At 32.3% G+C, this 25,602-nt stretch overlaps 3 protein-coding genes across 6 annotated transcripts in view; 1 reads left to right on the top strand and 2 right to left on the bottom strand.

Moving 5' to 3' along the window:
• Positions 1-25,602, bottom strand: part of CCDC151 (Coiled-coil domain containing protein 151) — a 170,421-nt gene that overhangs the window by 22,564 nt on the left and 122,255 nt on the right. The window contains exon 1 of one of the 2 annotated variants that reach the window (XM_076401987.1): positions 13,472-13,608. The exons of the other annotated variant lie outside the window; for it this stretch is intronic. The gene's annotated coding sequence lies outside the window, so the exon portion shown is untranslated. Of the gene's footprint in view, positions 1-13,471; positions 13,609-25,602 lie in introns of those variants that run through there. 2 annotated transcript variants of the gene reach the window in all.
• The window catches only part of N (neurogenic locus Notch protein), a 153,945-nt gene that overhangs the window by 15,563 nt on the left and 112,780 nt on the right, over positions 1-25,602 (top strand). The window lies entirely within an intron of this gene.
• Positions 1,437-5,698, bottom strand: LOC143195693 (uncharacterized). Its single transcript, XM_076403090.1, has 3 exons — positions 5,590-5,698; positions 4,443-4,531; positions 1,437-4,178 (listed from the first exon to the last, which is right to left on the bottom strand). The coding sequence occupies exons 1-3, from the start codon at positions 5,696-5,698 to the stop codon at positions 4,074-4,076; spliced, it is 303 nt and encodes a 100-aa protein (XP_076259205.1). The 3' UTR covers positions 1,437-4,073.

The raw sequence follows: 25,602 nt of genomic DNA, 5'->3' as shown, positions 1-25,602 counted from the left end.
GCGCTCCGTCTCTGTCTTTTTCATGGCCTGCATCGTTCGTCTATCAGGATCCTTTGCACCTCGATATTTTCTCGATTATTTCAATAAAATCAAATCAACGCAAATAAATCAGTCCGAACGGTATTGGGAACGTAGTTTTTTTTAAGGGGATTGAACGAGAACAAACGTCACCAGGATGACTAGATAAAATTTCGGTTGAATAAATCCAAATAGATTTCGTTATGGTTAAGGAATATGATTTTGTTTGATTTTGAGCAGTTGGAGCTCTAATTATACTGACTCATACTATTCCTTAAGTTATCATATTTTAACCGTTAAATTCCTTAGTTTTTTTTCCATAATTCTGATTATTTGTCAAAATTATTAATATACTATTATCGAATCGTATACTATTATTACAATAAAACCCTTTTAGAATCTTATGGTGATGCTGTTCCGTCATATACCAGTAATTTCAACTATTTAAAAGTGGCAATATTGATGTTAAAAAAAAAGGTCCTGGAAGACCAAAAAAGTTCCACTTCGATTGCAAGACTTCCATGAAAACCTAGCTCTAGCTCACAAAGAACTTTTAGACAGTTTATTTGTTGATTACTAACTATTTCCAGGCATTTCCATACGATGAAAAAAAAAAACAAAAATGATTTTGTTGAAACTCCTGGAAATATTTTTTGAAATCGATATTTGATATTTTTGGTCGATATTTTTTCAAAAAAATTAATTATATTTCTTAAGCATTATAAAAACCATTTAATAATTTTTTATACTGTTTAAATTAGTACTTAATTTGAAAGGTTTAGTGTATTTTGGAATTTTAAAGGTTTTGTAATTTTTGGTTCTTAATTGAAAGGGTTTATTAAAAATATCAATATATTTTGCGAAAAAATATCGATGTTATATTGATTTTATTTAATAATATCGCAAATGATATATCTATATTATTTTAAAATATCGAAATATCGATATTCTTCTCGGTGGCCCACACCCTTACCCAAGAGAGTTCACTTCGATACCGAAGCGGAATATTCATGGCCATAAAGTCTTGTTGTGCATATGGCAAATTCAGCTGCAAAAATACCAACAATAATGAATAACACACCAAAGCCATCTTATTGGGTGACAATGGTCAGTCATACGTTGCAAATATTGTAAGGATACAGTGGCGCATGGGCTTTCATTATCACTACCATGATGTATTGTAGATTGCAACAAGATTGATCAAGTTCATCTTATCGGTTCCATAAAAATTGAATAAGTTCTTCAGTCAGCTCATAGTATAATTTCCCAATTATTTTCCCATGTAATTTTTAACGTATTTAAAAAAATAATTTATGACAGATCGAGAGACTTCAGTTGATTTGATAATCTCATGATAGGTTTTCGGTTGATCAGAACATTAATTTCTTTTTCTAATTACATATTTTGGATGCATATATATATATGTAGTTCTAATGAATATGTTTATAGATGATTTACTTTAAATATTTGTTTTATGTAGACGTATAACAAATACTTGGACTTGAATAGTTTTTTCTGTAACTGTATAATATGTTATATCCCTGAAACATTATTTATAAAGAGAAATTAATCCAAAGTAAATGTGATTTGAAAAAGTCTTGGACACTTGACAAATTTGTCAAAAATAAAACAAATGTAATAAAATACAGTTCATTAAACTACTGGTTTCCAACCACAATTGGGTAGAGAACGTAGTCATTTTATGGGACTGGGTAGGAAAAAAAAGAACATCGCCAAGATGACTAGATAAAATTTCGTTGGAGATCCGAAGGGATTTAGATAAAGAAAGTAATATCACAGGATATGGTTGGATTATTGTTGAAGTACATAAAACATATTTTATATATTTATTATATTCGAGAAAAATCATTCTAAACTTTATTATTAAATCAAACAAAATGAGCTTTAGGAAAAAAACGAGAATATTTAAGGCGGTGTGTTCGACCTGCTGCTTGGTACGAAAAATATTTAACGTTCATGCGTTAAGAGACGACTTCCTTTCTGTACCAGAGAGGATTGTTTATTTTGGTAGGGCTTGTTTGATTTTGGAGGGCCTGAAAATTACCTGTTCAAAAGCAATAGATTTTACGTTGTCGTCTTCCTGCGCTGACTAGGAGTGTTTATAATTTATTTTGATATATTTCGTGGTTTTAAATATAATATTTACGTTATTTTTGTCATGTCAGTTTATCACATACATTAAAAAGTATTTATAAATCTTTTTAGTGTGAAGTGAATTAATGTGAAGTTTTCGTATCTTTAATAATCTATAAATTGTGATTAGTCTTTTTAAAGGGAATCAAAACTAATTATAATCTTGTATTATATTAGAAATTGTTTTTGTCAATGAATGTAATTATGAGAAGAAAAATATGGCGAAATATATTAATATGAAAAATAATTATTAATTTTATTGCTTTTTGATAAAATTTTATCATTTCATTGCTTTCTTAACATAGTTATAGTTTACCAATTATTCGTATATTGAGTGTACAAATAAGTTTCTTTCTATCGAAAAAAATTCAATGCCGTCAATAAGTTGTATATCGATCTTCTCATCATATTGGGCCTCCTTCAAGTTTTAACCGTTCACATTTTTTTCTAGATTTGTATTTTACTTCTTTAATTAAAAGAAAACCTGCCTATGTTATGTATTCATGTTGATATAGGTGGATTAAATTGGCATGATTAGTTTAAAAAATTTAAGAACGTTGAATTTTGCTTAACTGACTTAACTATAACCTTACTTTAACTCTACCTTTGAAGGCGAAAGTGTAAGAGGATGCAGAACTGAAGATTGTCTCAACTAATAGAGTAATAGAGAGACAACTCAATAGGGAACTTTGGAGAAAAGTTTTGTTTTGCCCAACATCCAATTTTTCCGGTTATTTTGAAAATTATCAAACGTTGTTTTGGTTCATGTAAAAAGGAAAACGCCCAACCACTGTTTATACAACCATACATGTGTGTTATATTGGATTTCTGTTAATTACCGTTTCCAAGATGGAACCCAGGATCCGGGGTTGATATTCAACATGTGTGCGTCACATGTGTCACTCATTACTCGAAAATCCGAATACTACGCCTGGCTTTTATTTTAAAACGCAGCGTACACAGCTCATACGTTTATTTTCACATTAATGGGTTCATTTTATACTTTTTTTTAGTTTTTGTTGATAACATCAGTAATGAACATGTGTGTATATGTATAAGTGTTTATTATCCGCTATGATTTTATGTTTAGTTGATGTTATATAACAAGATTCATGAGAATATTACTCATATACGGCTGGTGCAAAGGTCAATTAATGTTAGTTGTGTTTCACGAAACTAGAGGAACATTCTTTGACTAGATATTTTTATTAATTTCAACAATAATTCAATAAATTAAATAAATAATTAATCAAAGACATCGTCGAGGTGTTATGGATTTTTTTCATCACAACTTATATTGTATTGATTTTCTTAATTTACAAATTTAACTTGTAAATGTAACTTGTTTTTACTTATTGTTCTGTTGTACTTGCATCAATCAAGCAAAACGAGTGCGGGATAAATACATCAGTGTATATTTCCCAAGTTAAAATTAAATTATATTACATAATGTAAAGTAAAGATTAACACTTATACAGTGTCAAAGTTCGTGTAGTTTGGTTCCCCTCAATCTTCTAATTTTCTGTACGTTGTTCTGTAACTATATGACCATCACGTTGTTGTTATATAACAACTTTTATTTAACAAGAACTTTATTTTGCCAGCCTTGGATTAATAGTGGATTTGATGTTTTAGTGTAGCCTCATATATTCACACCTAAGTCCAAATAGACTTTATAATTAACTGACAAACCAATATATTTGACTTTACCTTTCTTTGATTTGACCAACCGGTTCAGTTTTGATCTTTGATTGATTTGGGCATATTTCAAGTGATTTAATTAGGTTTTTGTTATTAAGCCGCCAAGCGAAACAGATGATTTCGAGCTACTAAGCTGTATTTTCCAGTCTCTGATTCATTTGTGGATCTTGTTGACTACCACTTATACTTTCTCTATGGCTCTAGAGAAATGGTTCCTGTCTATCGTTGACTAATATTCTGGGTACTGTTTCTTTCGTTGTTATTGATAGTGTCGTTTTTTTGTCGATATCAGTAGCGTAGAGCAGCTACGAGAGAATTATCAGGTTATTAACTGTTAACAATACAATAATAATGTACACGGTTTGTTCGTTTTTTTTATTTGACTCTATTTTCGAAATATTCAATAAATTCATTATTACTCAGAATGGCGTAAATCTCGATTGTATCCAATAGACCAATAACTTGTAATGAATATGTAAATCAATTAACATTACGAATTTAAGTACAATTATTTTGTTTCTAAACATGTAGATCTCCACAATAATTGTTCGCATTGTGTCGTAACTTACCTTAGTTTGTATTCCGTGAGTAATTGGAATAGATGATTTTTTATTCCCAATGTGGAGTAGAGCCACCTTCAAACTGTACTTAGAACCATCTATGAACAAATACCATTAATTTCGATCATATGGTGTATCCATCACATCCAATTAACCTTTGATAGATATTTAAAGGTGTTTTCATTCCTGCAAGCGCGTTTTGGTTAGATTAATTAAAATCACTAAGTTCATTTTGTGAAATTAAAGGCTTTTATTCCATAACGAAATGGCATTCTCGTGAATTGCTCGCCAGTGATGAAAACAAAGTTCTTGAACCATATTTTGAACTTGCACCTGGAAAAATTGGCAATTGATAACTATCCCTATGCGGAACTGGCTTCGACACGGATGATACGTCAGGACATTTATTCTGTACTATTTTTTTACATTTATATCGACAATATTCGTCTAGCAAAAGTAGCAATCATCTACATGATTTTTGTTATAACTTTGTGATAATTGTCTTTGTTTTTTTTTGTGATAATTGTCATGATTTTTCCACGTTTACATCCACAAACGTAACAAAAACACTTTGAATCGGCTTTGCAACGTTGTCTGTGCATTTTCACACTTTCCGAAGCACAATCACAAGTTCAAGCATAAAAACAAGTTCCAAATGATGTTTAGTGCAACGTCGTCAGCTGACAGCCGTTATAAGAGCGCAGTGCTGCCACCATGAGTGAACTCGAAAACTAATCTTGACAGATGGATTGAGGATCTGATTTTATGGCATCAAATAACGTTGAGAAACGTTCTGATCTACTCAAGTCCAAAAGTTGACCCGAATATGCAAACTTGTATAATTACTCTTGAAATAAATAAAATTAACTATTCAGTTATTCTTGCGCATAAAAGTAATATATAGGTGCATAAGCAAGCAATCGTAGCAAACTTAAGTCGTGAACAAGAAAAAGGACACTGAGAAAATATCAATTCACACCATCTTTTAATATAATTGCAGGATTCAGGTGTGCAAAATAAACTGAAAGATAATTTGCTTTAACTGCTAGGTTTATAGAAAAGAGATTCTTTAATTCTCCGAGTTTGGTTATTTGGTCTGTGGGTATTTTTGTAATCCATTTAGGAAAAATAGGGAAAAAAGGTTTTCGTCGTTCACGAGCGCATATTTTCGTAAAACTCATCTGCCGCATCTCCCCTCTTTCACCGCACTCCACGGAATAACGTCCCGGCCCAGTCCCCTCGTCGCCCCGCCAATTAACCTCCATCAAAGCGTTCGTTTCGTTCAGTTAATCAATTTGACCTCAAATAAATTACGAACGAAATTGGTGAAAACAATCTGAAGATCGTAATGGCATCGATGGGAATACTGTCGACGTCACCGGTTAGTTTTCGACGACAAATGTATCGGACGCGACGTTCCTAAGCGGAAAATGTATAAGTCGCGACGCGGCGAGAAATTCGGCGAGATGCGGCAACGTCGCGTTGACCGAAACTCTACGCGTTCGAGACCGAGGGGGCGCTATGTCGGCCGTCCTCGTCCGACTCGTAGCGGGTCGGCTCGGTTCGAAACGGAAACGCCTGAAACTACCACATTGTTGGTACCTGTTCCCACGAATAAACGATACTCTCGACGGGTTCGAGAAACGAACGCTGGTACCACACTGAAATTGCCGATATAAATACAGATTATTATTGTTCTAAGTTTACGAATGGATTTATTCATTGTTTACGAACGGCAGCGTATACTTTTTTTCTCGGTGTAGCGAGCATTAGCATATTTCTTTCGCTAGTAGGAGCTAATGTGGTACCAATTATAAAAACATTACAGATTTTTTACGACATACAGTTACAGTGGTGGTACTAAGCACACACTGGGATATCGAGAGAAAGTTGAGCAATAGAGGCAAAACTTAATATATAACACAAAAAACAAGAAACCTAAAAATAATAAATAAATAACGACATGAAATACCAACAAAATAGAAAAATAATAAAAATTAATTTTTAAATGTTTCTAAGCAACAGTGTAAAATCCGACAAGAAACAAGCAACCCAGTCACGCTAGTAACCAGGCTGGGTAAGACCAGATGTCTTCTGGTATTGTTTCTAAATTGTTAACTGACCTTTTTTTCTTTTTCCATAGTTTCCATAGAACTGCTTCCGGCGATGGTACAGAATACAGAGTTTTACTCGGGTTAATTTGTAGTCGCCAAAATTTGGACCACGCAATCGGTTGGTTGAGTTCGGTTTGAAGTCTGTCACGGATGGCGTCGGGACTGTAAGTGGTGCTAAAGAAAGCTGTGTCGTCTGCATAAAATGCTGTATTTGATTGTTTGGGAAGTGAGAAATCAGCCATGTACAAGTTTAACAGGGCAGGGGCAAGTGAACCTTGCGGGACTTCTGCAGATATTTGTTTGCATCGCCGATCTTTTCATGAAAGAATCGATCTTCCACGTATCAGTGTATTAAAGAATCCGGTAGACCAGTTGTTTCGCTTTGAGGAAACTTCGTAGACCATTGTGCCACACTTGGTCGAAAAATTTGGATACATCTAGAAAGATGGCTCCAGTTTTGCGGCCTTTTATAAGTGCCTGATGGATGGTTGAAGCTGTTTAGAGCGTGTAATATCACTTTTTCGGCATGTTTAGGAATTGAACTAATTAGGCTGATGGGCCTGTCGGAAGGCTTCGACTTGGCTTTTTTCTGGTGGCTAACAGCGATATGCGCATGTTTCCAAGTTTTTGGAAAATGCTTTAGCCTCAGGATGGAGTTAACGATACTAGCAAGTTTGGAAAGTTGCTTGCTGGTGAGGTTGTTCAGATGGTTTGCGATGATGCCATCTGGGACTGGAGCTTTTTTTGAAGATAGACGTTTAATTGAGTCCCAAAGTTTTTCCTCTTCAAAGAGGTAATTGTGTCAGTTATGAAGGTTAACTTCTGTTGTGTGAAAGACTGGATGTCTTATGGGATTGTCTCTAATTTGTTAACTGACCGTAGATCGATACTTTTTGCTGATGATTTTTTTACAGATATATCGATATTTTTGTTAGTCGATATTTTTTCAAAAAAAATTAACGCTATTTCTTAAACATTTAAAAAACCTTTTATTTGTTTTTAATAAACCTTTTAAATTGGTACTTTATTTTAAATATTTAGTGCATTTTTAAAATGTCTAGAAAATATCGATATATCATTTGTAAAATATCGATATTTTTCCTAGTTGTTGCAAAATCGATGTTTTTTCTCCGTTATATCGTTATTTTCGATATCGATATATAATTGAACTTTTGTCTTGAAATTCAAAATATATCCACTAGTAATTTAAAAAATCGGTAATTGGTAAATATAAATCAGTTAGCAAGCGAAATAGAGAAAAATATGATCTACATTGATATGAATAAAATGGTCAGAATTTTTCGTCAAAATATAATATTTAAACAAACAAATTGAAAATATATTCACTAGTAATAATGTAAGAAAATCTGTAATAGATAATATAGTGACATGGAAAGGGTAAATATGGACAATTTTAAAACTACATAGATGGAGTAGATCAAAGATTAAAACATATAAAAACGTACGCTTAGTGAACGATCAATACTAGACGAGCAAGATGAAGAAGTCTTGACGGCGTCAAATATGAAAATTTATAGTGTACAATACCCGACGATGGCTATCTCTGCGGAGACCCAATAATTTTTTTAATGGATTTTTTTAAAAGTTATAATTATAAACTACTTACGCGGAGTCCCCACTAGACCACATTCGATATAATAACCGCCCCAAAGGGAATCTCAATTAGCAAGTAAGACTACAAACACAACGGGAAAATCCATAGTCATCTTTCGGAGATTATCGAGAGAGGTGATGATCGAAAAAAAACGACCACAGAGCTCTTGATCTTTTATGATGGAGTTTTGTCGATGGTAGCGGTTAGTTATGTGTGTTTTATTTGAGGTCATATTATCAACTGTACGTTTTGTACAAGTAAGATATCACTGATGCTCCCTTCGCTGTCTAAATAGGATTAATGTTATTTTATTAAAATTATCAAAATTCAAGGGACAGGGTTTCTGACAATAACAAGCAGTAGGGTTCAGCAGTTTAGGTTGATTTGATTTTTTAAAAATATTTTAAAGTCTCTTTTTACCAACGAGGGTTTATCTGGACTAGACCTACAGTTTACGTGGGCCCCGACCCACGGTCCTCGGCATTAAGCCTACCGACTGGCGAGTGACCAACTTAGAAATCATCCCAGAAGACATCCGGTCTTACCCAGCCTGGTTACTGGCATGACTGGGATCATTTTACTTGTCGGATTTTGTACACTTGCCTAAGGACGATCACAGATGTTAAACAATCACAAACATAAATTTACGACCATGCCCCAGCAGGATTCGAACCCGCGACTATTGCAACAGTGGTTGGACTGTCCTGTCGCCTTTATCACTGCGCCAACCAAGCCAACGTTGATTTGATTTGTTTGGTTATAACTTATTAATAGCTTTAAAATAATATATATGTCAATTACATTTTTGATGAATAACTGTTTACATGTATCAGTTTTCTACAGAATTTTATGGTTAAGTTTACGATATGGAAGACACGAAGGCGATTACCCATAGACAAAGTTGCAACCAGCTTTTGCGACTACATACATATTGAATGAAAAATTGTCAAAACATATCAAAAGCAGTATGATATCAATATGTCAGTTGTTATTTTTAAGAAATATGAAAAATAATTTTTCCAGTAACATAATTTTAAATGATAATATAATAAAATGTTTATTTTTTTATTACATTAAATGTAGCGTAAATCATATTCGCTTGATTGAAGATTAATGATTCATTTTTCATTTTTATAAAAACATTTAATATGAAAATGTATGTAAAGTTGTGTTTTGAAATTCCATTGATTTTTCTTCACTCACCAAACCAAACTTTCTTGATGAGAATGCTTCAGACAAGTGATTGTATTTAAAAATATTGGTGTTTGTTGATAAAAAATATTATTGGGAATTTTAATTAGATGTTGTGTATAATTTTAGCATTTGATCTATTCTATCAATTTATAAATATTTGTAACACATCTTACAATATTACCACTTCATAGTTTTTGGTTTTTTGGTGAAACTGTATAGTTCCTCTTCACTTGGAGGCACATATTCATCTGTTTCAAAAGAAACTGTGATAATCATATGTTGCTGCAATTTTCAGTTTTCAAAGCACTAAGTTTACTTCCTTAAAAAAAATTGTACTTCTAATTCTTCTAAGATTCTAACGTGGACAGGATTCATTTCGATAGATTAAGGTAATTATATACACATGTGTTGTATTTTGTTTCAATTATGTACATCAACCATAATAAAAAAAACTTACTATTTAAATTAAAATTAGTAATTGCATCTTGGTTAAGCAATGCTCTTCCTTATTTGAGTCCGATCTGAAAAGCGAAGGATACAACTTCCTGTACTTATGTAGGAGCTCATAACTTATTCCCTTAGGCTTAGTATTGTTTATTAAGAAGAATCTAGGCTACAGCAGGATCCTTTGAAAAGAAATGCACGCAATTTCAACCTTCACATCCTGAAATACAACACGTTTACCGTAAATGCTATGAAATGACATTATAATAGCACATTTGGTTTAAAATATTACACAGATATAGAAAAAAAAAGAAATTATCACACTGTGTCAATGTCACAATGTCCTGTGCAAGTTCACATCGAAGTATAGGACCAAGTAATTGATCAGTTATTCAATTATGTTGTACTATATAAATCAGTTGTTTTTTCCAAGATGCACATCGTGGTTATTATTGCGCCCATATTCTGTCTTGTATGTTTTATGGTTAATTTTTTAGTGATGGTAACTTTTTATTAAAATAACTCATTTACAACGCATTTCTTATAACAGTTCGGCTTTATAATACATTTTAGACTGAGCTATATTAGAACTTGAAAAATACTCATGTCAAATATAAGGTCAAGTTGTATTTTGGCCAAATATTTTATCAATCGTAAGTGGTGATTTTAATTTGAGGTTAGGTAATTCCACATTTCTCAAAATAATTCTCAAGAAATTTGCATTTTAGTCAGATTACATTTTTAGTATCCATTTAATTGAAAACTTAAATTTAAGAACTTTTAGATATATTGGGTTCTTGTCATATCATTAGTAATTTGCGTTATATTTTAATTTGAGGTTATGTGATAATAAAATCTATAAAACAGACAAATAGTACTTTTTCTGTCTGTTCTGTTTTGTTTATCAATAGTGATAAATTTTGTATTTGATGTTAGGTCATTCTAAATTTCTGAAAATAATTTTCAAGAAATGCGTTTTCCTCAAATTTTTTTTATTATCTATAAACTTATACTTAAATTTATAAACTTATAGATATATTGTGTTTTTGCCATATCAGTAGTGACTTTAGTTATATTTAATTTGAGGTTATGCCATAATGAAGTTTATAAAACAATTCTCATGTCAATTACGTGTTTGACAAGTAATATTTTTTATGTCTGTCATTTATCTGTAGTGGTTAATTTGATATTTGACTTTAGGTTAGGTAATACTAAATTTGTTATTAGAATTCTCAAGAAATTTGCGTTTTCGCTAAATTACATTTTTTAGTATGCATTTAATTAATAGCAATAGTGATTTGTACGTTATTACTTGTACGTTATTGTATTTAATTTGAGGTTATGTAATAATGAGATCAATCGTACGCCAATTACGCGTTTGACAAATAGTGTTTTTCAGTCTGTACAGAATCGTTTTGTGTTTGACTTGCGACTTGAATGACTTGAGGTTATGCGACAATAAGGGAGTTAACGCGAGCCGTTCATCAACCGCAACCGTTTCTGATAAATTACCTTTACACTGACAAACGACCGAGCTGATATTAGTTCGGCTTAATACCGTCACAGAGACGACTGCAATTCGAAATAAGATCCAGTCACCTCTGGCGGGCCTTTTCATCTCACCTATATAGATTATGAAGATGCGTCGCGAGTAATGATGCTTTTATCGAGCGATAAATCAATGCGTAGCAAGAACGCGGCCCGTCGATGGCCAATCAGGATGTTCGAAATTCCACAAACGAGTAGAAACCCATAAAAGCGCGCTTCGCTCTAATCGAAAAGCTTTGTACGGCATTTATCATTGATTCCGTAACGATGGCATAAATTTTAAAGCCGTATGTAAACTACGAACGATGGGAATAGGAGAAGGAATATCGGGCCGTATCCGTGTTCGATTAATTCACGGCTTGTATCAATATTTAAATAATAAATAAGGTAGAGGATAAAACGTCAAAATCCACGTCAATTAACCACGACGAAAATGTTAAACGCGGCACCGGTAAGGCCCTCCAGATGGCGCCTGCGAACGCCGTTTTATTATTACGACGTTATAGAGGTGTTCTGACAGGTAATGGCTTTCTTCTTTTAAACAAGTTAAACAGTCATCGTTAATGATGATCGGTCTCAGTCTCGCCATATTGATTTTAATAGAAACATTATTTAAATACTTAGAAGATAAAGAGAACCTAAAAATGAGTAACTTGAATAAGTCGGATAGGTTTGACATTGGTTCTTATATTTAATAGATTAGAGGAAATGAAGAAAATATATTACATGAAGTTCTCTTTATTATATGCTAATTCTATGAATATATATATACAGACTTATATGTTTTATATTTTATGATATTCATAAAAAGTAACAGAACACTAGTTTTCTTAAAGAAGCTGCAGCTGATATGACAAATTGAGTTTATGTTAATCCTAATAAGTATCTGTTAGTACAAAACTATTCTTTGACACATTAGTGCTGTGAAAAAAAAATTCCTTGCAAATACAAGGAATAATATCACGGTGTTTCAACTTTCCATTCCCTTAAATCTCATAAAATATTGATAACCGTATTCGTATTGTGATTAATTGTTTTTCAAAGAAAAATCTTGGCTAAATTTATGTCTCATCGAAATGGACATGTAAAAAATAAAAATGTCAAAACATAACCAAAATATATTACATATTTTCATATGTATGGCACCGGTGATTTAGAATGTTCATTATAGAGATATATAGTAATAAAATATAGTTATTTTTTTATTAATTTTTAAACATTGGCATTAGTAATCTAAGCGTCTAATATATGTCATTGAACGCATCACAGTTTCTATTGTAGACGAAAATTGATATCTAGACCAGTTATTTCTGTTATTTGCTACAATTCGCGTCCTTGTAGTACCGCCATATTGTTAATTTTTAATTTCCTTCTTTTACTAAGATACTATTTTTTAGCTACTTTGAAATATGCAGATGTTTACGATGTAAATAGCACAAATCACTTTTAAATGATTTTCATGATTTGATTGATTGATTTGAAATTATTTTTTTTTGATCAATTTACGAAAATGATCAAATATTATGTGACAGCACTTAATAGTTTTGAATGTCATAAATTATTATACAATATTTTTATCTATCAGTATAATATTTGGTATTTTTCTAATAAGTTATATTTATTGTAATTTTTAGATGAATAGTTAATAGATTTTTTTATATTTTAAAGTCTTCTTTTTACCAACGAAGGTTTATCTGGATTGGACCTACCGTTTAACGTGGGCTCCGAACCACGATCCTCACCATTAAGCCTACCAACTAGCGCGTGAAAAACTTTGGAAATTATCCCAGAAGACATCCGGTCTTACCTAGCCTGGTTACGGGCGTGACTGGGATCATCTTACTCGTCAGATTTTACACTCTTGCGTAGGACAATCACAAATATTAAACAACCACAAACATAAATTTATGACCATGCCCCAACAGGATTCGAACCCGCGACTATCCTAACAGTAGGTGGATCGTCCTGTCGCCTTTACCAGTTAATAGATTTATTGTCATTCAAATTTTTTACTATTATATTTTATTTTCAATGGTTCTATCTGGTGCTTATTCATTTTAGAATAATGTATTATTATTTATATTTTTAGAGGTCAATAACGCATAAAACAAACGAATATTTACCTGAATAATCCGATGCCAAGGAAAACTAAACCATCTTTTGACTTGCTTTACTTTATAATGTAGTATGTTAATATATTCTCGTTTGTATTCAGCTGATCCTTGAGTTAAACTATCGCCAACAGCAGCCGGAATAAATTCTAGAAAATATCAAGCATGAGAATTTAAAAAATGCAATGCCGTTATGATATCTTTGACATATGAATGGATTCATTCATGGCTATATAGTATTTTTTCTACTTTGTTCCTTATTCGTACTATATAATTTAAATGATAAGCGTGTTTTCTGTAAACAGATTCGCAATACCTAGATTATTTTTTTATGTATCCAGGTGTGTTTGAGGTTTAATATTAAGTAAAAAGGATGTATAAGTGAGTGCATCATGTCGATTGCACCACAGTTTGTTAAAAACTATAAAAATATTAGGTGTACAAATAAATTCCCATTGATCGGAAAACCACGGCGCCTTCGATAAACGATTCGATATTAGAATTGTCTGATGTAAAACGCTTTTTCATAAGATTTGACATCCGTCGACAGCATAACCTGAATTTAGCGGAGATTTAATAATTGAAACCATCTTTAATTTGAAGAACATTTTAGTCCATGAGGCGATTTTTTGTAGAAGTGTATGGTAAGGTTTGCTTTTTAAGTGAGGGAAATTGCCATGAGCGGTAAAAACAGTGAATAATATTTCGAAGACAGAGAATCTTAGCGGCCCCAAGAAGATTAGAAGTTACTATTATTAACCAATATAATAAATTACGTTTCTGTTGAATCAGCAACTTATATACAAGATAAATTTAAAAATTATAATGATGGATAAATCTGTTTTGATAATGAAATAATGTTTTTCGTTAACTGGTTAAAAAAAAAACTTCTTGGTAATGGCGTGGTATCAGACAAATAATTGCATTGACACAGGACAAGCATAAATTAACCAAAGTTATTCCTGTTGTAATCTCTCACACCTCTATTCCATCTCGAAGTATGTAGATATCTTTATTACCTATAAGCTATCGGCTAGGTAATATAATCAACATCCAAAAAGGTGTCTGTCTAACACGTTAGGTTCTGTTCGGACACTATTTCAGTGGCTTCCCCATTAGCTCTATTCGAAGTTGAAAGATAAGAACTTTTTGTCACTAATTAAGGAGGTAGGAGCTTCTTAATCCTTCTGGTACATTCAAACACAACGAACGAAGAAATCATCTGCACGTTGTTAGATTATTCGAGATTCAGTATAGTGGAACATGACCTGCTTGATGTATCACTAAGGATAACACTAAATAAAGGAATTTTGTATGTTGGAGTCCGTTATGCTTTTTGAATAATTTTTTAGTAACAGATCATTTTCTTTTATTTCGTATAACATTTATCAAAATATTTAGTTCATATATCTTGTCTTTTCCATGTTTTATACGACTTTATTTAGTTATTTAACTAATATTTTACGATCATAGTAGAATAGTAATTGTGATATTTCGAATTTTTGCGTTATTATTGTTTTTTATGTACCGGAATCGTAGTAAAGTCTAGGGAAATTGCTGTTTTAAACTTTCACCTCGTAACGTCTAATTAGTTTGAGAAAAATGTGGTGCAAACTGAGCTTTTCTGTTTTGGTTGTTAGACTATCTGGTCCATATTCTCACTCGAAAATCAATTTCAATTGTGTTTACAGGTTTTTATCAAAAATAAAATATTAACGAATATTTACTTTATGCTGCATCCGATACGAATGAAGTTTATACTATTTTGAAGTTAATTGAAATTAAGGATTTCTTAGGCATTGAAATATTTTTCGTTATATTCCTCATTTAAAGATATGAATAAATATTGATGTTTCTTTTTTGCTACTTCTATTTCAGCTTATTTATGAAGACTGTGAACTAATGTTGAGTGATTTAAAAGATTTTTGTTGTCGATCGAGACTAGATTAATTTTCAGGTACCTTCAATAAAATCGAAGTCAAATCATGGCATTAATCGGACCAAGTATTCATCGGAAATGGTAATGCTTGGTGAATAGGGGAGGGAGGTAGGAATTTTTATTGAAACGTGTGCATGTAAGTCTCCAGGGATATGACCAAGCGTCATTATGTTACAAAATCACTTTGTCTATAGCTCTGCTTGTACGATGAATTTTTTTTGTTGAAATTTATCAATTACAATTGATAACAATTTCTCATAACAACTTGTTCTGTTTCAGCTTTATGCTTTATCTTTGAACATGTTCTGTTAGTCAGGGTTATTAGTTGAAAATTGAAGAAGAACAATTCAGATAGTTGAATAAAGTTGAAATTGTCGCAGCTATTTTATTACACTGTTACACTGTTTCAACTTTGGTATCATGTTGATGTAAAAACGTTGAGGAGGTAACATGATATATTTAACTGGATCACTCAAGTTGACCAAATCGACTGAATGTGTCCAACAGTACAATTAGGAGTTTCAGTGTTGTTTCAGTGAACAAGTTAGTTAATATTTTTATGTTAAAGCAAAACAGATCGCTTAATGTGTTATATAACATTTTTTAACAAAACGTAGGTTTTCAATCTAAAAAAAAAATCATATTTGGTGAAAAAAAAACATATTATTTATGCTTTAGCTAAATTATAACCAGTAAAAGTATCCGATATTAACAGATCAACTAAAAAGTCTCCGGCCTGACACATAGATGGCGATACTAGAATTAAATCCCTATGTGCTTTAGTTAGCCCTAACCTTTAAAAGATACGTGTATAAATTTGACAGCTGCCGGATCATTACTTTGTGAATTATAGCATTTTGAGTGAAGCAAGTTTTGTGATTGTGAAAAAAATGGATAAAAAGGAATTTCGCGTGTTGATAAAGTATTGCTTTTTGAACGGAAAAAATACAGTTGAAGCATAAACTAGGCTTGATGCCGAGTTTCCGGATACTGTTCTAGGAAAATCAACCATCAAGGATTCGTATACTAATTTTAAACGTGGTAAAATGCACCTAAGACGGCGAACGCAGTATACGCCCAAAAGAGGTTGTTACCGATGAAAACATTTAAAAAATCCACAAAATGATTTTGGATGAGTGAGCTCGTGAAAGGTCACCAAGAAACGATGTAGATGAACTAGTAGCACAAGTATTTATAGATACTTATAAAAAGTGCACATGTCTAGATAAAATCAACTTCTCGAGATTTAAGAAAAAAGCATATATGGATTGTTCTGACCCTGACCAATCTTAGGTAATATATAACTACAAAAATATTTTAATTTATCTCATACAGTTCTGCTAAGACACATCACATATACTAACAAACTGTTATCTAGACACAACAGACCATAACTTCATCGATGTTCATCCATGACCCGAAGAAATCACAACACCATCATTAATATCGTCCCAATAATCGATTTAAATTAAAATCTACATATCTCCAAGCTCATTTTTTATCGGGGATTATCTGATAGGGCCTGAAAAAATCTGATGTCTCCCTAGGTGGTATCTACGCGGGTCTCGTCAGAATATTATTGAGAAAGCTCGATTGGCCGAGCTTTGAAACAATGTCGGTCGCGACTTTAAGCTATAAATTCGATTCGGCCGTACGGTACCGCGAGCTGAAGAACCTGGCCCGCGGGGGAGAGGCGGCGAGGAAAGGGCACCCCGTCGCTATGCTTTTGGAACAATATTTATTCTACGACCGACAGTGGGCTGACATTTTTATTATAATCTTAATTTTTTAATTAATTGCTGTTGGGTAACAACGGTAGTTATTTAATTTTATGATTTCTTGCTCCGGACGGGTGGTATGCGTGATGGAGGGAGATGACGAGAGATGTCCGTGAGGCTGACGTCTCGAAAATATTCCTGACTCATTAGTTAATTGAATTTAAATCTAAATTATTATTATAACCAATGTTTCTTAAGCTGTGACTTCGGAAGCAATCAAATCGATAATGGTGTTTTGTGTGTAAAATTTTCTATGTAAATAACTTTATTTATAACTGATACAATCATTTTTAATTCTATAATCTATAATTAGTGGAGTTTGTTTTGTGGTGTCAATTATTTGGTTTGATAGCATCAGTTGTCAAGGCAGCAGGACGGTCTTTATATTGCTGCGATATTAGCAGGTACCCCTGGGTTATGGTTGTAAATTTATGTTTGTGTTGTGTATGTTTTCTGGAATGGTCTAAGTTGGTAATTCGCCAGTCGGTAGGCTACAGGCAGCAAGGATCGTGGTTCATGGCCCTAGTCACCAAAAAAAGCTATATAAATATACTACAATTATGAATTAATGTTAATAAAGAATTTATTTGAAATTCAAAACTTGAACATTGTAGTCATTATCATTTTACTATATCATAATTTATGGGGCAAGATTGTAGCAACTAGCTTTCGAGATTAGCCATTTCAAAGGGACTTACCGCAAGAGAAATTAACGGTCAAAAATGTTAAACAAACAATAATGAGAGAGATTAATATTAAAAAGCTCCAGGTTTTGACTTAATTACTGGTAAAATTTTAAGAACTATCCGAAAAGGGTATAAAACTATTAACATTTACATTTAATGCTATGCTACGAATTAATTATTTCCCTGGTATCTGGAAAGTAGCTAAAATATTAATGATTCTTAAACCAGGAAAAATACCAGAAGATGTGACCTTCTATCGACCTATAAGTTATAATCTCGAAAATGTTCGAGAAATTCCATAAAGAAGCTAAACTATATAATAGAAAAAAGAAAAATTAATCCAGAACATCAGTTTGGCTTTCGCAATAAGCATGGGACTACAGAACAGGTGCATAGACTTGTAAACAAAATAAACACTGACCTAAATGCCAAAAGATATTGTTCGGCTGCTTTTCTAGACATATCTCAGGCTTTTGTCAAAGTATGGCATACGGGCTTGCAGGTTAAACTAAAGAAACTTCTCCCTCATCCGGATTATCAGTTACTAAAATTGTATCTCACTGATAGACATTTTATAAGTCAAGACGATGAACATACCGAATTAAATCCCATATATTCAGGAGTTCCTCAAGGTAGTGTACTAGGTCCAGTACTGTATCTTCTGTATACGGCCGATCTGCCTACCACAAAAATAACTACGGCAATATACGCAGACGACACAGCAATCTTAGCATCCCATGAAGATCCAGTCACAGCGTCAATAAACCTACAAACCCACCTGGAGCAATTATGGTTAAAAACATGGCGCATTAAAGCCAATGAAACAAAATCCACGTATGTAACGTTTACTTTGCGTAGAAGAACATGTCCACCAGTGAATATCAATCATCGTCAACTCCCCCAAGCAGAGCATGTTAAATGTCTTGGTATGCACTTAGATCGACGCCTAACCTGGAAGAAGCACATACTCTCTAAACGCTATCATTAGATAACAAGGTATTGCTGTATGAGTCTATAATCAAGTCTATTTGGTCATATGGAATCCAGCTATGGGGTACCGTTAGCAAAACTAATATATCCATCATTCAACGGTTCCAAAATAAGGTATTGCGTGCCATTGTTGATGCTCCGTACTATATTTCAAATAAAGTGATACAACATGCTATTCCTCTAAAACCTATAAATGTGTGAAATACTTCGAAAGAGTACATCCCAATGTATTCGCTAATCAGCTAAATATGCCATAATATATAATAAATATGCCATAATAAATGCCATGTATATATAATATAGACATAAGAAATACTTATTGCCAATAGGGCAGATTGTGGAATCACGAAGATTAATAAAAAAAGATTGTAGCAAGAAGCATTTTCTGGTTAATGTGATTGGTTGGATAAGAACTCCTGTTTAAATAGGCTTTACCGGATTTTACAATACGTACTCGAGCCTTGTTTATCCAGACTACACTTTTTGGAATGACCAGGATATTATTTGTTAATTAAATCCAAATTATCACTTCTGGTACGTCTTCTATACGTCTTAAAAGCTGAAGGAGTTTTATTAAGACTTCAGCGTAATGACACATGAGAAAAAGTACGGTCTAATCGAAGAATCGAGTTACTAGCGCTTTCCACACGATACTGTTATATTCCATAATGTTTCAGAAATCTGCAGGCTCATGTGACAAGAAATGTGTTTACATATTCTTATAGTATTTTTTGTTACATTGGTGATATTCACATTATAGTATTTTTAATTTTCATAATTTAAATTCAGTGTTTTTTTAATTCTTAAATAAAATACAAATAATGTTTTAATCAAATATTGTAGATGCTTAACCCTAGCTTCATTACATATTTAATCGGTTCGTTAAAGTGTTTTCCATTATTCATTGATATTTTTAACAACAAATTTACCAAATTATTCAAAACTTCACGTTATTTGTTAACTGATGTACAATAAAAATGTGTCATCATCAATTGAAGGCTTTATTTGACATATTTAGAATGCCAGGTTCGAAGTACAACGTGGATGCATAAGAACCACCAAATCAAGCTTCCAGAGCTTCCGCCGAGGCGCCATCGATATGTGTGGCCTGGAATTGTGACGATGAAACGTTATAGCTTTCATGGTGGGTAAAATGGAACGCTTCTGGCCGATTACTTTCTTCAGACGGTCCAACTTGGACCCAGACGAATTTTGGCTGTAGGAGAGCAGTTCATGATATGTCATTATTTGCCTATTCCACTAAGTCCTACTAACTATTTCGTATTACACCCATCAAGAATCTAGTGGTAAGATACGTATTTTTGTATTATTTAAATGATTCCAAAAGGTTTTTTGTTCATTTTTAGCTCCTGCCATTAGAACCATTTATATAACAGAAGGAGTTGATATTTTCCATGATTTTTTACATATAAATAGAATATCTATAGGAAAACTGATGGATTTATTTTTTAATAAATCTATTATGTGAATAATTAATTCCTGAACTAAAAAATCCATTATAAAATATTGAAATACTAGTCATAGCTGAGAGATGCTCATTTCTTTAACGAGATATAAAGTGAATCAATAAAACAGTTTGCTAATTAAATTAAAACGTAGGATGGATGATATCACTATGGAGAATCAACCGTGGACTCGGTGTACATATGATGATTTTCAACTTCGTTGCAGCTAGCTGGCCGGTCGCGATTTATCTGCTATCTGCCATCTTTTTATTCATTTTTTTATAGTTTCGGTGCCTTTTTCGTCATCGCTATCTCGGCAATACCATCGCGCGTTTTGTTGTCTTTTACCTTACGGTGGATGTCCTATTTATTTGCTGCGTCATTGTTGATTCAAAATGGCCGTGCCACCAGGAACATTTGTCCATTTCAAAAATAGATGTTAAAAGTATAAAGGATCATGTCTATTCAGAAAAATAATTGTGAGTATTGAGTATAAGGATATATTTAAGGGAAGAAATATAATTATCGTTGGTTTTGATTGCGTGGAACATACCCTTGAATTTTTTTCTCGACTAAGTCAAGCTGGAAGCTGCAGAGATACATAATTATTTCCCTCCGATTTTGTTTCTTTTTACTTTTTCAACATCAACATCTTAAGTGATTGAATCTAGCTATTATTAATAATGATAGCTAAATACAGGACTATTTTAGTTCCTTATAAGTTTTATAGTTTTTGTCATACATTTGGACATTTTAAGAGATTATGATTGATTATTCATTACCTTTTATTATTTAATTTAATATTCTTAATTTAACAAAAATTAAAGCTGTTGTATACATGACAATCATCTGGAATAGAATTAAAAACAAAGTTCTTAATTAGCAAGAATATTATAAAAATATTCTATCAAATGAAATTTGAATTTGGAGATTTTGTAGATAGAGATAGAGAGATGAGAAATGGAGATAGTTGTACTTCTTCCATATTTAAAAATATTTTAATAACAAACTTTTTTATACAAAAATGGCAATAGCCTTAGTAGGTCGCTGGGAAATTGAATCAATCTAAATTATAAAAATATGCTATAAATCATCTATTTGCCTGGTCGTATTTCAAATTATTTTTGGTACGAAATTTGAAATAAATCTGACCTGTAATTGAATGAAAAAGTTCTTGAACTAAAGTACTTTTATAATTAAATGAACATTTTACAATATTTTTTGAGGGTATTGGTGCTTACAGATATTGCACGTTCAATATGTAGGTTATCGTAAAATCGCATACTGGGGAAGTAGTATATTTAGCATGAATTTCAATTGTCATGTTGCGTTTAATAATTTACCAACGTGCAAAGTTTATTATGAGTACTTTTAATTATTTTCCAACTGTTTTTAATGGTATACTAGGAAAATTATTTAAAATCTTCGACCAAAAGCAACAAAACCACTTTAATAAACAATTATTCCTAATGTCAATACTCATGTAATTAAGAAAAAATTCACTTTAGTTTATACAGATCTGGTTAATTTTATTTAGACGATATAAAAATATATATGTTCAAGTGTGCGTCATCTGTTCTCAAGTATGGGTACAGTAGCACATGCTACAGTTTCCGAAAACAACATAACAATAAACAGATTGATTTTGGCGAACATGTGCGTTACATTCTCCATACTGAACCGAGATCCCTTTGTGATCGGGTCCAATGTAAACCCGAAAAAACTCCATCGAACAATAGCGAGTAAATCAGCCTACTATCATTCATTTGTCTGTCCTTTTAAATCGTTTTTTTAAACGGCAACTATGCATCAAAAATGCAGCGATGCGTATACGAAACTGTTTATGCCCCCTTTGTTTCCATTGGATGCCCCCTCTCCACTACCGTCGGCACTATTGGGGGACTTGTAGAACTTGGTTAAATCGAAAAGGGTGTAAATGAACTGGATTTATGTTGGTCAGATTTGGATGTCGTCGAGGACTGGGGATGATCAACATATGGTGGAGGTTTTTGGACACAATAAGGTCTAATTCTCGCTTTATTTATTGATGTATTTGGGTTTATTTGCGTACTAGGCCACATGGGATTGTGGTTTTTTTATTAATCTGATGAATAATCATTAATTATCATTTTTCGTAGTTTCATAGGCTTGGGTAGATAAGTAAAGTCTAGAGGGAACTTATGCATATGCTGTTCGAAACAATTACCATGATCAAAAGCACCAACTGTGAGTTTATGAACATAAAAATCGGTTATTGTTATATTTATGTGATACTAGCGACCCGCCCCGGCTTCGCACGGGTGCAATGCTGATACTAAATTAAATACACTACAGAAAAAATATGAACGTTGTATATAAAAACATAGCGGCCCGCTCCGACTTTGCACGGGCTTAAAATATATATGCCTATGTCACTCAATGAAAACATGATTAAAATCGATCCAGTATTTTTGGTTCATTCATTACTGCCCTTGGCCTGCACGCATTAAATTTGGAGTAAAACAATTCCTCTTCCCCTATACTTACTATGAAGATTTCCTGCTATCTTTGGAATATCTAAATTCATACAATTTTTATTACATTACACATTTTTAAACGCAAATTTTAAATTTGTAATATCTCCGAAAATATTTGTTTAATTTACATGCTGTAAGGAACCATATTGATCTATATTAATTGCACACTGTATTTAAGGTACTTAAATCGATAAGGATTAATACCGTATTGCTTAATTAAGCCATTTTCCCACGTAAAAAGTAAACAATAAAAATGGTTAATGTGGGTTATCCCTAAAAGATAAACATATACCATCGCGGACTTTTTTGTAGACCTTTTTATGGTGTACAATACTGTAGTACATTCATTTGATCTAACTCGTAGGGTTAAGCAGCGTTTTTGCTAATTGCTAAATAAGCCTAAAAAATAGGTTAATTTACGACATCACGTTAGAAACCTCTAAAATTAGCAATGTTGCCTTAGTATATTATGCATGTTTTATACATATAAACCTTCCTCTTGAATCACTCTATCTATTGAAAAAAACCGCATCAAAATCCGTTGCGTAGTTTTAAAGATTTAAGCGCACATGGGATATAGGGACAGAAAAGGCGACTTTGTTTTATACTATGTAGTGATTATTCCGTCATTTAGAAACTCTGAGTTCAAAGACTGTCAACTCTGGATTCTACTGTTTAAATCTATTTCTTTGTTTAGAATTATATTGGCAATAGTGATAAAAACAAGCCTGGAGTCTTTTGTCGAATGTCTAATACAGTGTGCAACTTTAGAAACAGTCTATAATATATATTCTGTTTTTACATATGGCGTACAAAGAACCGGTCAAAGCCTTGATAAAAGGGGAAAAATCAACAAATGATAAATATGGCTGAGTCGGTCATTTTAATCTGCTACTAAGATCATGTCTTCAGTTTTTCAATAGCTTACGTGATGAACGTTCGAAACGTTTGAAAAATGCAATAAGCAGCCCTAATTCGGCGAAAGATATAATGTTGTTTCCGGTTTAGACAATATTAATGAGTAGACTTTCGAATTTCGAATACTTTTTTGAAATTCGTCATCAAATAAATCTGATATATCGAAGTTATGTTAACGTTATGGAACGTCTTTTGAAACAAAAAACTTAGGAAGAAGAAAACAAGAGTATTTAAGACATTATATTGTCATGGTGAAACATTTGTTAATTTTCACGCAGTTCAATGTTAATTTTGCTCTATAATCGCTCGTTCAGAGTTTCGAAGATATCATTTTCAGTTTTTCAGAGTTTCTCTGGATATAGACAAACAAATCGAGAATACTTCTTTCCAAACTAATAATCAGAATAATCATAATTCCCTCTATATAATGGCAAGCAATGGTTCCAGAAATTCAACAACATTATTTTTTAGGTGTTTTTAATCATTATATTTTAATTTTTCAATTTTAATTGATATTTCTATATTTCATAATTGTAATATTATAAAAGTAGATTTTTATAATAATAAGAAAACATTTAAAGATATTAATAATGGATAATTTTAATATTATATTCTACTCGCGGTTAAGAATATCGATACAAATCGAGAAGTTCTTCGTACCTTGGTGAACCTTAAAATTTTGACGCGTCATAGATATTCGACGATTCCTATAGATGTTATCGCATCTTTATTTAATCAATGATGATTAGACAAGTGACAGGCTGTACTCAAATCGAATTTTGATTGTTTTTGACCATTCGTCTCGCAGACGTTTTTTTAATCTATTAGTACTGGAATTGTTTATTTGTGATTTCGATCAGTAGGAGTTCGATGTTCTTTTGTTTCATCCATTATATATTATTTATTTATTTATTCATTTATTTATTATTTCTAATATCAATACCATTAGAGTGAATTTTGTCTGAGATAAAGCATCAGCAAAATTACAGTTTTCAGTCTTTACAATGTGTTGACTGGAAGCCTGTAATTAAAGGTGTGCCGATGGGTAAGTTTATGGTTTGGGAGGGTCAGCTGTACGACCGTATATACATGTATATATGTGTAGCGCCAGCCTGTCTTGAAAAGAAGGCGTGGGCGAACTGGTACCGTAAAAGTCATCACTTGTCTGTTGTGCCTGAATTTTTGAGATCACTTTCGTGATACATTTCCCCTGATAACAAGGAATAACGACCAAGTATAGGGTGTAACAAGTATCTATATTAATTCAGTTTTATAATATTTCATAACCAGAGAGCTTTAAAATACGGAAATTTTTACTAGTGGATGTAATTTTTCTAAACTAGTAACGAATTATTTTCTTATTTACCGGTATTGAGAAGAGAGTCTTTCAGTAAAACATGTATAACAAAGCTTAACTATTTAAGAATTTTGCCCGTATTCCACTAATCTATGTCAAAAATATTTCAATATCTATGGGTACTCCAACGTCAATATGTGTTTTTTTACTAATCTGTTTCTTTCTTTGATGAGTAATTTAATTCTTCTTAATTGGGTGCATTTAAAAGAGATCAGCCTTATGATCTCCGTAAATGAATCTATCCCACCCCCTCTTTTTTTATATAACATTGTAGGTTCAAATTATAACGCGTTTAAGCTGAGTAATATAGTTTGTCGTATCATTCGCATAAGCATAACCATACCTAGTAAATCTAAAATCGATATGTTCTCAATCAATATTTTTTATAGTTAAGAAAAGCAATATAAGTATCATAACCTGTATACTAATCAATGAAGCAGAGCTTTTGAAAAACAATTTTATGGATTCTACAAAGGTTTTTACACTGAAATTT

The sequence above is a fragment of the Rhynchophorus ferrugineus genome, unplaced genomic scaffold (genome assembly GCF_030347505.1).
Source record: "Rhynchophorus ferrugineus isolate W39M unplaced genomic scaffold, kcgeb_rfMv2 rfM4, whole genome shotgun sequence".
In the NCBI taxonomy this organism is placed as follows: domain Eukaryota; kingdom Metazoa; phylum Arthropoda; class Insecta; order Coleoptera; family Curculionidae; genus Rhynchophorus; species Rhynchophorus ferrugineus.
The sequence above is the reverse complement of the archived record's forward strand: the minus strand, read 5'-3'. Positions and strand labels throughout refer to the sequence as shown.